The sequence below is a fragment of the Patagioenas fasciata genome, chromosome 20 (assembly GCF_037038585.1).
Source record: "Patagioenas fasciata isolate bPatFas1 chromosome 20, bPatFas1.hap1, whole genome shotgun sequence".
NCBI lineage: Eukaryota > Metazoa > Chordata > Aves > Columbiformes > Columbidae > Patagioenas > Patagioenas fasciata.
Genome location: NC_092539.1, coordinates 6,341,871 through 6,353,141, shown reverse-complemented (window position 1 = coordinate 6,353,141; position 11,271 = coordinate 6,341,871). Strand labels below are relative to the sequence as shown.

Here is an 11,271-nt window from a genome sequence, read left to right as displayed (position 1 = left end):
GTAATGGGTAGGAGCAGAATTACATTTACTTTCTAAATGCAGAGTCACTGTGAAAGTGAGCAGTGTCCTGAACATAAAATGATGTTGAGAGCGTGAGTGTTTCAATGTCGGGTGTCAGGACAGGGTGACTGCACAGACTAAATTGGCTGTTTTGGGCAGTTCCAAGGGATAAAGCACTCTGCTGACTGTAGATCCATCGTCCCTTTTTCACTGAAGCTTGATGTCCTCCTGCCCATTTCTACTTCTAACACCTAGCCAGTAAGTTCCTCCTGTCTCCATTCAGGCCAATGCTGCTGTCTGCTCATTATTTCCAAATTTGAATCAAATGAATCTGACTTCATAGTGCTTGGAGAGCAGAAAATGGTCACAAAGGCTGCTGCTGAGAATAGAGAATAGATTTTGTGCTCTCCGTTCTGGACCAGGCACAGAAATATCACTAATAAGTATCTTGTCTTGCCATAAAAGTCCTGAGGAGAGGTCTAAAGCAGGGGAACAGACAAAATATCTGTATTCTGTGATTCATTCAAGCATGTGCCTCCACTAATATGCAGCTGTGATTCTGTGACCAATGGACTCTTGTGGGTATGATTACACCTTAAACCCCTCCTGCCAAGTGTGGAAAACTATGTTTTGGGGTAGTTTTAAGAGGAGGAAAAAAGTTACAAGGCGGCTAGAAGTGGGATGCACGTTGCTGTTTTGGCTGGTATTTTCTCTGTGGAAGAACTGGTTTAGCCTGGAGCGTTCCAACCAAACGGTTGGTCTGGCAATGGCCACACGCAACTGGAAATGCTTTTTGCAATGAGAGATCTGTACAGAAATTCCTTCAGTTTGTGTTAGGTGTGAGCATTGTGGGACGAACAGTACTCCATTACCAAAGTCACTGAAGGTTATTTAAGGATTGAGAAGACTATGTTTTCTTCCCCTCCTTGTAGGAGCGCTAGGAATAAAACTTGTAGCCGTGCAAGTGTTCTGTGCAGCTCCAGAGCTCATGCTTCAGTTGGCACAAGACAGTTTTCTATGGAAGGTGCACCGACTCCAGCCCCTTCTCCACAGAGGATGAACCCACACAGAGCCACTCAGCTGAGGTAAGAACAAAGTGCCCTTGGGGAGTCCCTGCGGCTCTGCAGCTGAGTACCAAGCCAAGAAACAGCCTCTTCTCCATTAAGTCATTTTCAGTTTTATTTCTTATGCATCAGTCCCTATTACAAAGCCTCTTACCTGATCACACACGTCTACTCTATATATAATCATTTCCTTGCATTGCTTTGTGTAAGCTGTATTTTCTCCTGTACATCCCTCTTTTAGCCTGATTTTGAGCTCTTTTGTATCTGAGAGCAGGGCTAATGAAAAGAAAATATTCTAGTACAACAGAGGGGAAAATAAAATCCATGCAGGCGATAAGCTAATGCTGCCAGTTGCAAGGAACAAACAAATCTGTGCAATCAAGGGAATACAGCTCCCCAAGATGCTGTATTTCCTGCCGCTAAACAATTTGGGGATGGGTTTTTATATCCCTTAGCAACCTAATGTTCCCAAAGTCAACAGGAATTCTGGCACAGCTAACTCCCGTTAATGAACTGTTTGTGATGCTTTAAAAAAAATTATACAGCCTGTCACTGAAAAAAAATGCCTCTCTGATTAAACTCATCTCAAGGCAAGGGTGGAAGTGAACTGCAATTAACCTCTTTCCTTCTGCTGTCCATCATGCTGTCAGCACGTAGCTGCGTTATTGTGCTACAGAAATTGCTTGTGGACGTTCCCTCCGCTGCACGCACTCAGCTGTCTGCAGCGTGGGCCGTCTCCGCATCCGCCGTCTGAAGGAGACTTTTATCCTGATGACCCAGTGTTTTCTCCAGCTCTGTTTTCACTTTAAGCTGACAGTCCCAAATTGCTTTCTGTATACTCTGCAGGTTCCACTGCGTCCTCAAGAGAGCGTCATCCAGTGTGAAAACACCATCACGTATTCTCCGCACTTGTGTGCACACAGCAGATGATTTCAGCTCCAGACCAATCTCGTGAACTATTTTTCGGAGGTACTGCTGAGTCTCATGCAAGCAATGGACTTCTAGAAGGAGACAGAGATTCTGTCAGAAGCAGCAAAGTGTTGACACAAATTCAGACCTTGTCTGTAAATCCAGACAGCCCTCACAGTTCTGCTGAAAGAACTGGTTGGGTAGAAGAGACTATTTAAGATACAGCGCAGGTGGATTGCAATTTTCTGGAATGCTGCAGGATGTCCATGTCCCTCCCAAAGTGAATGTTTTAGAAAACAAACTCGGATACAGGAGAGTAATGTATAAATTTAGATATTTCAAAGTGGGTAAGAAAAGGTACCTTTTTAACAAGACAGTTTGTGAGGAGACTCATTGTAAAAAAGCAAAGGACATTTAACCCCCACCCCCACACACACACTAAACTGCATTACACTGAAACATTGGGATAAAGAACAGTTTTGCCCCATAGGTATTCACTATGCAAATGTTCTTGCTTCACTCCAAGATTTGGAACTGGCAGGGAAAACCCTGTGAGCCAGGTGCACAGCTGGCTTGATCTACTACAGCAGCTTCAGTACTGTGAGGACTCCAGATCTTGCCCTAACAAAAAATATTTCCATGGCACTAAAAAGTTCCTCTAATGAGGAGATGCTTTTGTGACTTGAAACCACAAAATACTACCAGTTATGTGTTGATACAAAGCTCCCACCAACTCATTTTGCATTAAATCACTAATAAGAAACTGAAGCTTTCTGACCCATTTGCCATAATATATTCTCAGACTTCCCCAGTAGTTTTCATACCAGTCCTACCTAGCTGGAATTCTGGTGGTGCAAACTGGAGGCATCGGATGCCTGTGATTATCGGAGGGCTCTTTCCCATGGGGCGAATCAACCCTTGGACAGCCAGCTCGTATGCCTCTTGTGTTTTCATGTCAATGTTAGAATACCTGCAAAAAGGAAAAAAAAGGAGCAGCACAGACACTTAGTGCTTCTCAATGGGATTCAAAATATCTCCAAGCTAATAAAGCAAAGCTGCAATTTTTATTTTTAAAACTGTGTATGTGTTGAGTTTTTGTGTACATTTTAACGCTATATGTACTGTCAGTAGTGTAGCACAGTTTGGGAGGGAAGTACTTGGTCACATCTACAAGATGTTTTTGTAGGCCCTAATGTGGCTAATAGGTCCTAAAATAGCTGGAGATTTGAGGATACAAGGACATTTGACTGCAACCTCTCAGAGTCCAGAGCACTCAGAGTCACTTCTCTCTGTCCCTGGCCAGCACTCTAATGTTTAAAGACTTTCATTATGGCAAACAAAATTATCTCATTTGTTTTAAAGACCAACAGTCGGATCAGGTCAGCTGCATTTCCCCGCTGGTACGTACATCAGCAGGGCCTTATGATTTGTTCCTTGAATGACCGCGAGAATCCGTTCCAGCTTCTCCCTTGTGATATGATCTGCAAATATTAAGGCGAAAACAAAGTCTCAATTATCCATCCAGAAACTGCAAAGAGACGGCAGCATGAAATGTGCCATCAGGGTACCACTGTGACAGACAGACACAGCGAAACGGGCTCCAGCAAAGTCACATCTCCGGGCTGTACCCTGGTAATGCACGGAGCAGCACAGCACTGGGCAACAATGGGAAGAATCAGTTTGCTTCATTGATTTCAAGATGTTTGCTCCAGTTTCTCTTACTGGGTGTTTGAAGAGTTTCATTTAATGAAAGCTTCCAATCACTATCTCTAGGTATGATTTACAGAGAGATCTGGATCCCACCCAATTCAGCAGCAACCCCTGTGATCAGGACTCGTACTGGCTGTGTAGATGGTGGGGCTGTATTTAGAACAGTGGACTATAATGTCAGGACTGCATGTGGGCTGCATGTAAAAACAACAACTAGAAAGCACCTCAGGCGTTCCTTTCATCATTATGCAATTTACCTGGCTAAACACTTCACAGTTGGCCTGTAGTTGGTGTTCTATTTTTGTTTGTTTTTAAAACACATCAGTTCAGTTTCTTACCAAATGTTGTCTTCTCTACAAGCTTCCCTGTGTCTGAGAAGTCATCAGTGGCTTTACCAAACAGCCCACCAACAGTGTAAACCTTGAAGAAGGGCAAAGAATGGAATTTATCAAAGAAATACTCCAAGCAATTGAGTACCAACATTCTGCTGTGCAGCTGCTAGGACGTGCAGGCTATGATGATGGTGTTGCACAAAAACACAGCGGCATCCTCTTCTCATACAACCACGTGCAGACACTCACGTGAAGGATGAATTCTGGACACCAAAAAGCTCTTAAAAGCGTTGTTAGATTTTAGACACAAAAGCAGAATCACTGCCAAGAGGCCAGTCTGTGGCACCAGGGCAGGAATCAAGTGTGAGGCTGCGCTCAGATGTCCCAAGGCCCTTCCGAGCCATCACCTACCCTGGTCAGGTGGCAGTTGTACAGGTCGGTGAGCAGCTTGTTCCCATGGCCTATGCCAAGCACTGAAACACAGAAAACAGGGAACCCGTTATTCAGCCACACCGAAAGTTACTGACATGCGTTTATCGCACACACACACTACTTTTCTTCCCCCCTGGACAGGGCTGTTTCTCCTTCAGAAGTCATGTCTGAACAACACAATTAGACCCCCAAATTACTGCCTGTCATTAAAACTACGATAAGGCTGTAACTAAGGCATTTGGATTTTCCCAGAACTTTCCACCTGGGTACTTCTGGACAATTGCTTAGCAATGCCAGCCACAGTGAAGCCATTTCAAGTGGCAGAGTGGACACAGGGTGTTAGGTGGCAGATCACCCACGGTGTCACGGGCAGGAGCTCGGTGTGTCACAGCAAAGCCCTGTGTGCTGGGGGAAGGGGTCACTCCCATGTCCTGGCACTGCCAGTGTGTTGTTGGATCGTTTCTTCGATGTTTTAGCATTTGTACTCCTACTACTCCCAGCCGGGTTGTGAGACCCGGAAGACGTTGCTGTGTAAGGGTTGAGCGTTCAGCGCCGCTGCCCCACGGGCAAACCCACCCCCCCGCAGCCAGCGGGACGCGGTGCCGCTCGGGGACCAGACCCACCGAACACTCCCGAGGCTTTCACGTCCAGCCGGTGACCCGCTCCGATCTTCAGCCGCCTGAACCGAGGGCCTCGCACTGCAACGGACACACACAGCGTCGGGACCGCCCCGCAGCGCCCGCCGGGGCTCCGCCACCCCCGGGACTCCCCCCGCCAAGGCCACGACCCCGCGACGGCCCTTACCGAGGGGGTGGTCGGCCAGCACTGGCACCCTCATGGCCACCAGCCTCGTGTCCCCGCTGTCGCCCGGGGCCGGCAGGAACCGCACGTGTTGCCGCGGGGCGCGCACCGACGCCGCGTTCAGCTCTGCAAGAGAAGCGGGGGGTCAGGGGCAGCCCCCGGGGCATGGGGTGTGGGGTCCCGCCGCCGGTCCCCGCCGCGCTCACCGCGCAGCAGCTTCGTCTCCACCGCCTCCCGGACGCAGCCCCACGCCACCCCCGCCGGTTTGTACACGGCGAACAGCCCCCCCGGCACCGCCGCCATGCCGCCTGCCCGCTCCGCCCCGCTCCGCCCCGCCGGGCGCTTCCGGGGCAGCGGCGGTGGCGGCGGAGGGGGCGATGCTGCTGCTGCTGCGGCGGGCGGTGGCGCGGGCCGGGGTCTCGCTGCTGCGGGCGGGTCGCGGTTCTCCAGGCAAGTGCCAGTTCCCTGTCCCGGTCCCCGCGGGCACCTCAAGGGCGTCCGAGCGGTGCCCGCCCCATTTTCCGTCCCCGGCGGGCCGGTTCCTCACCCGCTGCTCCCGCAGGCAGAACGTGTGTGAGCCACAGCGAACCGCGGGCCCGGGATGGACACGGCGAGGAGGAGGAGGAGGAGGAGGAGGGGGAAGGGTGCTACCAGCTGTACCCCGGGCACATCCCCACCAGCCCACTGCAGAAGGTGCTGCTGGCTGCCGGCTCGGCGGTTATGGCTCTGTATGACCCCTACAGACACGGTAAGCCGAGCTGAGGGGACACCCAGGTTCCATGTGAACATCTGGCAGATCCTGTCCTGTGTTTCCTGGGAGTTTCTCTGGGGACTTTATTTGTTGTCTCCCATTGTGTGAGACATTCAGTAATGGGGCAAGTGCAGAGCTGAGACCTCGTCCAGGGCAGGAGGGGGTGAGGAACCCCAGACACACCACTGTGACCTCCTCCTGACCCCCTGCAATGCCATGTGGCTCCATTTAATTCCTCTTCGGGCCCCTAGACCTCACACCTGCTCCTACATCTCTTCCTACGGGTGACATGAGGTCAGAGCAGCCCCTAGGTTGAAGATCTGCGGTTTGTGGGGCTCCGCCCTTTGCTACAGGGTCTCTGCGTGGTCCTGGCCAAGGGGTTCATTGCCCCATTTCCTCACCTGCCAACTGAGTGCAGCTGGGTATTGCAAAAAGCACTCTTGGGTCACTGTCTGGTCTCTCTTTCAGACATGGTTGCGGTCCTCGGGGAGACCACAGGCTGCCTTGCCCTGCCCAGCCTGCGAGACAAGATGAAACACCACCCTGAAGGTTACCGCATCCTCCAGTGCGTCCCTCCGCATCCCTCCCTCCCTCACCCCGTGGTTCATGGCGGGGAGGGAGACACGAGGCCAAACACGTTCCTTGGGCCCCATGAAGGGAGAGCCCAGGGCTTCCTGGCTTAAAACCAGCACAGGCGTTTTGTTAGCTCTAACCCTCTAGATTTCTAATTATATTTCTAACGATCACAGGAGCCTGTGGCAAATCTAAGGGCAAGAGTGCAGCAGCTGCTGGGCCCAGCCCTGTTCCAAGCACTGCTGTCTGTCTGTTCTGCTTCGCTGTTGGAACTGGCAGGAGCCAACACAAGGAGATGTGGCAGCGGGCAGGGGGGATAAATCCATGGATGTGGTGCATGGAGCACTGCAGCGATGAAAACCCACCACATCCATGGATTTCTCCTCTGCACCTGCTGCTGCATCTCTTTGCATTAGCATTTTCATCTCTGTTGTTCTGCCTCCTCCCTACACACCTCCATATTTTCCTTCCAGATGCCTACAGCATATCCCCAGCTCCTTTTCTCCAGGATCCTGTGCTGTGGGTTTCTCTGGCAGACTCATTGGCCTGTGTTTCACTTTCAGGGAACGGCCTCGCATCCGTCTCTCCACCTTGGACATGACGAGGCTGCGGGGGCTGCCGGACGGCACGCTGGGCCGAGAGTACGTCCGGTTCTTGGAGGACAATGTGAGTGTGGGGGTTTGTAGGGTGCAAGTGGCTGTAGTTGATCCCTGTGCCAGGAGCATGGATGTGCTTTAGAGGGAGATTGGAGCCATAGAAGAACCTGTGGGGAACACTCTGGGCATGAGAGGGAGCTGGGGAGACAGAATGAGATGCTGGATATTAGACAACGCTGGATTTGTCACCAGTGCTGCACAGTCCTTGTTTTTTGTCTATGTAAATGACACTGACCCCCATCATTGGGGGCTTGGAGATGCGCTAATGAAGGGGCCCACATGTTGCTGTGCATTAAAGAACATGACCAGAAGCCTGAGGTTTGGAAGGAGCTGATTTGGACCTCTGTGGATTTGCAGAAAGTTTCTCCAGACACCCGGATGCCGCCCAAATTTGTTGATGATGAAGAGCTGGCGTACGTGATCCAGCGGTACCGAGAAGTCCATGACATGATGCACACCCTCCTCGGCATGCCAACCAACATGCTAGGTGAGCGGCAGCGGGCTCGGAGGGCTGCTCTGCCCAACCCCACCTCTCCCAGGGACAGACACTTGGGCCAAACTCCCTGATCCTCAGCCTGAGGCAGTGTGCTGGGAGGTTTGCATCATCACTGTCCCGCATCGCTGGCTCTGTGGTGACCAAGAGCCTGTGGGATGTCACCTTTCTCCTGCTGGGAGATGCTGTGCCCAAGCCCTGAGTGCAGGCAGCCGCTGGGTGGGTGGGTGTTTGCTGCCCGACAGGGAGCGTGGCACCGAGGGAGGGTTGTTTTGCAGGCTCTGAGCGAAGGCAGAAACGGGGGCTTCCTGGTTGCTCCTATTTGCTCATCCTTGTGTCCTTTGCCCTCATTTTGGGTCTGACTCAGTCACAAGTCACAAGTTGAGCCTTGCTGGGGAGCCGGCAGGAACCGGCACATCAGGTCTCCTGCACAGGCTTTGCCCGAGCCCTGGTGGCATTTCTGAAAGGTCTGTCCCATGCCATGATCAGGATTTGGCAGTTGCATTCCTAAAGATCCTCGGGGAGCTGGCCTGCCCGGGAGGTGTTTCCCAAACTCGTGGGGCATTGACAGTGGGGTGCTGCTCCCTGGGGACACCAGGCCATCCCTCTCGAGTGGGTGGTGCATGATGAGGCTCATCCTAGCATGGGATGAGGTCATGACCAGGCTTGGGAAGCATTCTCAAGTCCTGTGATGGAGTCAGGGGGGACATGTCCATAGCATCCTCAGGAAGGGGCAGAAGGTGCAGCCTGTGTTGCACAGCCCTGGGTGGCCATCGACCCAGCTGTCCTGCCCACTCGTGGCTCCCTGCTCCCTCCCAGGTGAAGTTGTGGTGAAGTGGTTTGAAGCCGTCCAGACGGGGCTGCCCATGTGTGTCCTAGGAGCAGCGTTCGGCCCCATCCGTCTCAGCGCACGGTAGGCACCAGCCGATGAGGAGGGAGTCTCTGCCGTGGGGACGTGCCAGCCTGGGTGATGCTTGCCAGGGTCCTCTGGGGATGAAGAGGGGAACACTGCTAGTTTGCAGCGGGGTGTTGGAGGGGATCCCTGGTGTGAACCGTCTGCTCTGTCCCCACAGCCCAGGGAAGCAGTGACAGTGGGAGGCACGACTTTGCCTGGTCGCTGAAGCAGAACCTGATGCTTCATTTGCTCCCAGCTCTGACTTTCCTGTGCCAGGCAGGAGGAGCAGTGCCCGGGCCTGGCTGCCCTGGGCTGGGCACATGTTGAGGCCAGCACGACTTTTACCGTGCTAGCAGCTGTTTCCTGCCCCAGCACATCTGTTTTGGTGGCCCAGCACAATTTGGGGATTGTGAAACCTGAGTTCTTGTCTGGGGTTTGCTGCTGACTGTAACCTTCCGGCATGCTGTCCTCTTCTGTGCCTCAGTTTCCTCTGTGAGTTAAGCAGGAGGGATGCTAGAGGGGTGGAAGGGTACCTGGGACATATGGTTTTGTCATCTGCTTACAATGGGGACTCGGAAATCAAAAACAAAACAAGGAAATCAAAACTGTCACCTCCTGTATCATTTGTTCCAGAAAGCTGCAGGTCCTGGCCACCGAACTGATTCCCTGGGCGATTCGGAGCGGGCTCAACGCCAGCTGTATACTGAACGTCTACTACGAGCAGCGCTGGGAGCAGTCGGTGGAGTCGCTGCGGGAGGAGATCGGCATCTTCCCCCCCCCAGCCATTCGAGTGTGAGAGCTCAAGTACGGGGAGGGGACAGGGGCTCCCCGCTGGCAGACAGCAGCCGTCCCCTGCCGTGCTCCATCTCCTCCTGCCCGGCAGCGCTGTGTGGCTCTACCAGCCGCCACGGACCCGAGGACTGAGTTTTCTCCTGGCAAGAGCTGGCACCCTCCTGTTGGTAGAGGCCAAGTGGCACCTCCCTGTACTGTGACAAAACTTGACCCTTTTTGCTGTTTGTGATTCAGTGGAGGGATGGCAAAGCCCACCGAGCCTTTGCCAGCTGGGTCTGGCTGCTCAGGTCCCCGTGACAGCAGCACTCCGGTACTGATGCTCTGAAATGCTGGGATGGGGAGGGAGCAGAGCTGGTTAACAACACACTGCCACAAACTGCCACGTTGGCCTTCTGCAGCTCGAAGGCTGTGTAGGCAAATTCCTCCTTCCACCCTCCCTGGCAAGATCGAAACTTAAAGTCTTGGGGCTGCCCTGGACTGGAGCTAAACAAGTGATTTACAGAGCAGCCCAGGGGCAGGTCTGGTGTGTGCAACAGTGAAATCCCAGCTAGTACTGGTGCCTGACTGGTCTGATGAGCCACGTGGGATGTGTCTGACGCCTTGGAGACCAGCCAGTGCACAGTTGCATGCTGATGGAGCCGGCAGGGAAATACCTTTGGATATTATCTGAGCTGGATTGGCTGTTTGAGAGCTGATCCCAGGCTGCCGTATCTCCCTGTAGTCCCTCCCCATCAAAACTGCTGACATCTGTGTGATTGCGCTGTGTTTTCAGCAGGAATCCTCCCCTCCTTGGGCGACAAAATGACACGATCAGGAATAAGGGACTGAATCCTGGGAGCACAGAAATGGCGGCTGCTTGTGCTGTGTCTGGGAGCTGATTGCTGAGTTAATTAAACAGGGCTCCAGACTGCCAGCAGCTGGAGAGCAGAGCCGTGGGATGCAAGGGCAGAGAGGCACCAGGCTGGGAGCTCTTCGTACGCGTGGGTTTGCTGTTGAAATTCCTCCTTGCTTAATAAAATCCACGGTGGAGCTTGTGGTTCATTGTCCCTCTCCTTCCACCCCATCTCCCCTTCTGAGGGAGAGATCTGATGTGAAACCTCACCGTTTTTCGGCTCCGGCAGGGTCTGCTGTCCTTTGTCTGCTGTGGTAGGTGATGGCAGGGTACACACATGGCCGTGAATCCCTGGGGACCAGGACACAATGTGGGCTGCAAAACATCTTCCCAGCTGGGATTTGAGGCTGTTGAGCAACTTCTTGTGCTGGTCATTGCAGAAGGGCCTGGACAGGGGAAGATCAGGGTGCAGAGCAGGAGGGGGACAAAGCTGGGGGCTTCCTGAAGTCATCCTGGTTCCCAGGGAAGGGAGAGGGTGCTCTTACTTGGGTCTTTTGGGGGGACATGGCATTGCCCCGCTGTGACCTTCACCGGCCCCATCCCAGCCTCCTGTGGGATGCTGGAGCAGACAGGTGGGAGCAGAGCCTGAAGGTGTGACCAGGGTCAGAGCTGGTCCATGGCAGGAGGCTGAGCAAGGGTAAAACTCTGGGGTTTTGGGCTACCTTCAAGAGCAGGCACTAGGGCAAAGGGCCTGGCTTGCTTCCAGCTTCCTCTGACTCGTGTTTTCAACTTCTCTCTCCACCCACACCAGCCAGACTTTGGGTTTTTCTCCCAAGCTGGGATCATGTTCCCCCTTGGCCTCCAGAGTTATTTCAAGCAGATAATGAAGAGTACGATATACATACATACTTCAGCTGCCATAAAACAGAGTGGGGGTTGTCCTATAGCACTGGTTGAGATGAAAGAAGCGTTTGGCCCTAAAACAACCCAGAAATGTGCTTTTCTCCGCTGGAAACGTGTCTGAGCTTTGG

At 52.9% G+C, this 11,271-nt stretch overlaps 2 protein-coding genes across 3 annotated transcripts; one reads left to right on the top strand and one right to left on the bottom strand.

Moving 5' to 3' along the window:
* Window positions 1–1,154: 1,154 nt before the first annotated feature.
* Window positions 1,155–5,781, bottom strand: TRUB2 (TruB pseudouridine synthase family member 2). 2 transcript variants are annotated; one of them, XM_065853745.2, is made up of 8 exons: window positions 5,455–5,588; window positions 5,252–5,374; window positions 5,071–5,145; window positions 4,427–4,488; window positions 4,022–4,103; window positions 3,382–3,454; window positions 2,807–2,943; window positions 1,155–2,065 (listed from the first exon to the last, which is right to left on the bottom strand). In XM_065853745.2, the coding sequence occupies exons 1-8, from the start codon at window positions 5,549–5,551 to the stop codon at window positions 1,776–1,778; spliced, it is 939 nt and encodes a 312-aa protein (XP_065709817.1). In that variant the 5' UTR covers window positions 5,552–5,588; the 3' UTR covers window positions 1,155–1,775. The 2 variants fall into 2 exon arrangements, with proteins under 2 accessions (XP_065709817.1, XP_071673336.1); XM_071817235.1 differs by lacking the exon at window positions 5,071–5,145 and having other exon boundaries at window positions 5,455–5,781.
* Window positions 5,782–6,467: 686 nt separating this feature from the next.
* Window positions 6,468–10,437, top strand: COQ4 (coenzyme Q4). The gene is made up of 5 exons (XM_071817236.1): window positions 6,468–6,548; window positions 7,136–7,238; window positions 7,586–7,715; window positions 8,541–8,634; window positions 9,250–10,437. Exons 2-5 carry the CDS (start codon window positions 7,170–7,172, stop codon window positions 9,410–9,412), a joined length of 456 nt encoding a protein of 151 aa, XP_071673337.1. The 5' UTR covers window positions 6,468–6,548; window positions 7,136–7,169; the 3' UTR covers window positions 9,413–10,437.
* The last annotated feature ends 834 nt before the right edge of the window (window positions 10,438–11,271 follow it).

Bases quoted from the DNA above. Each gene is read 5' to 3' on its own strand.
- TRUB2 (XM_065853745.2), bottom strand. From the start codon at position 5,551: ATGGCGGCGGTGCCGGGGGGGCTGTTCGCCGTGTACAAACCGGCGGGG. The intron at 4,489-5,070 runs GTGGGTCTGGTC...TCTGTGTTTCAG, and splicing joins GAAAGCCTCGGGAGTGTTCG to TGCTTGGCATAGGCCATGGG. The intron at 3,455-4,021 runs GTAAGAAACTGA...TAATATTTGCAG, and splicing joins TGTAGAGAAGACAACATTTG to ATCATATCACAAGGGAGAAG.
- COQ4 (XM_071817236.1), top strand. From the start codon at position 7,170: ATGACGAGGCTGCGGGGGCTGCCGGACGGCACGCTGGGCCGAGAGTAC. The intron at 7,239-7,585 runs GTGAGTGTGGGG...GTGGATTTGCAG, and splicing joins TCCGGTTCTTGGAGGACAAT to AAAGTTTCTCCAGACACCCG. The intron at 8,635-9,249 runs GTAGGCACCAGC...CATTTGTTCCAG, and splicing joins CCCATCCGTCTCAGCGCACG to AAAGCTGCAGGTCCTGGCCA.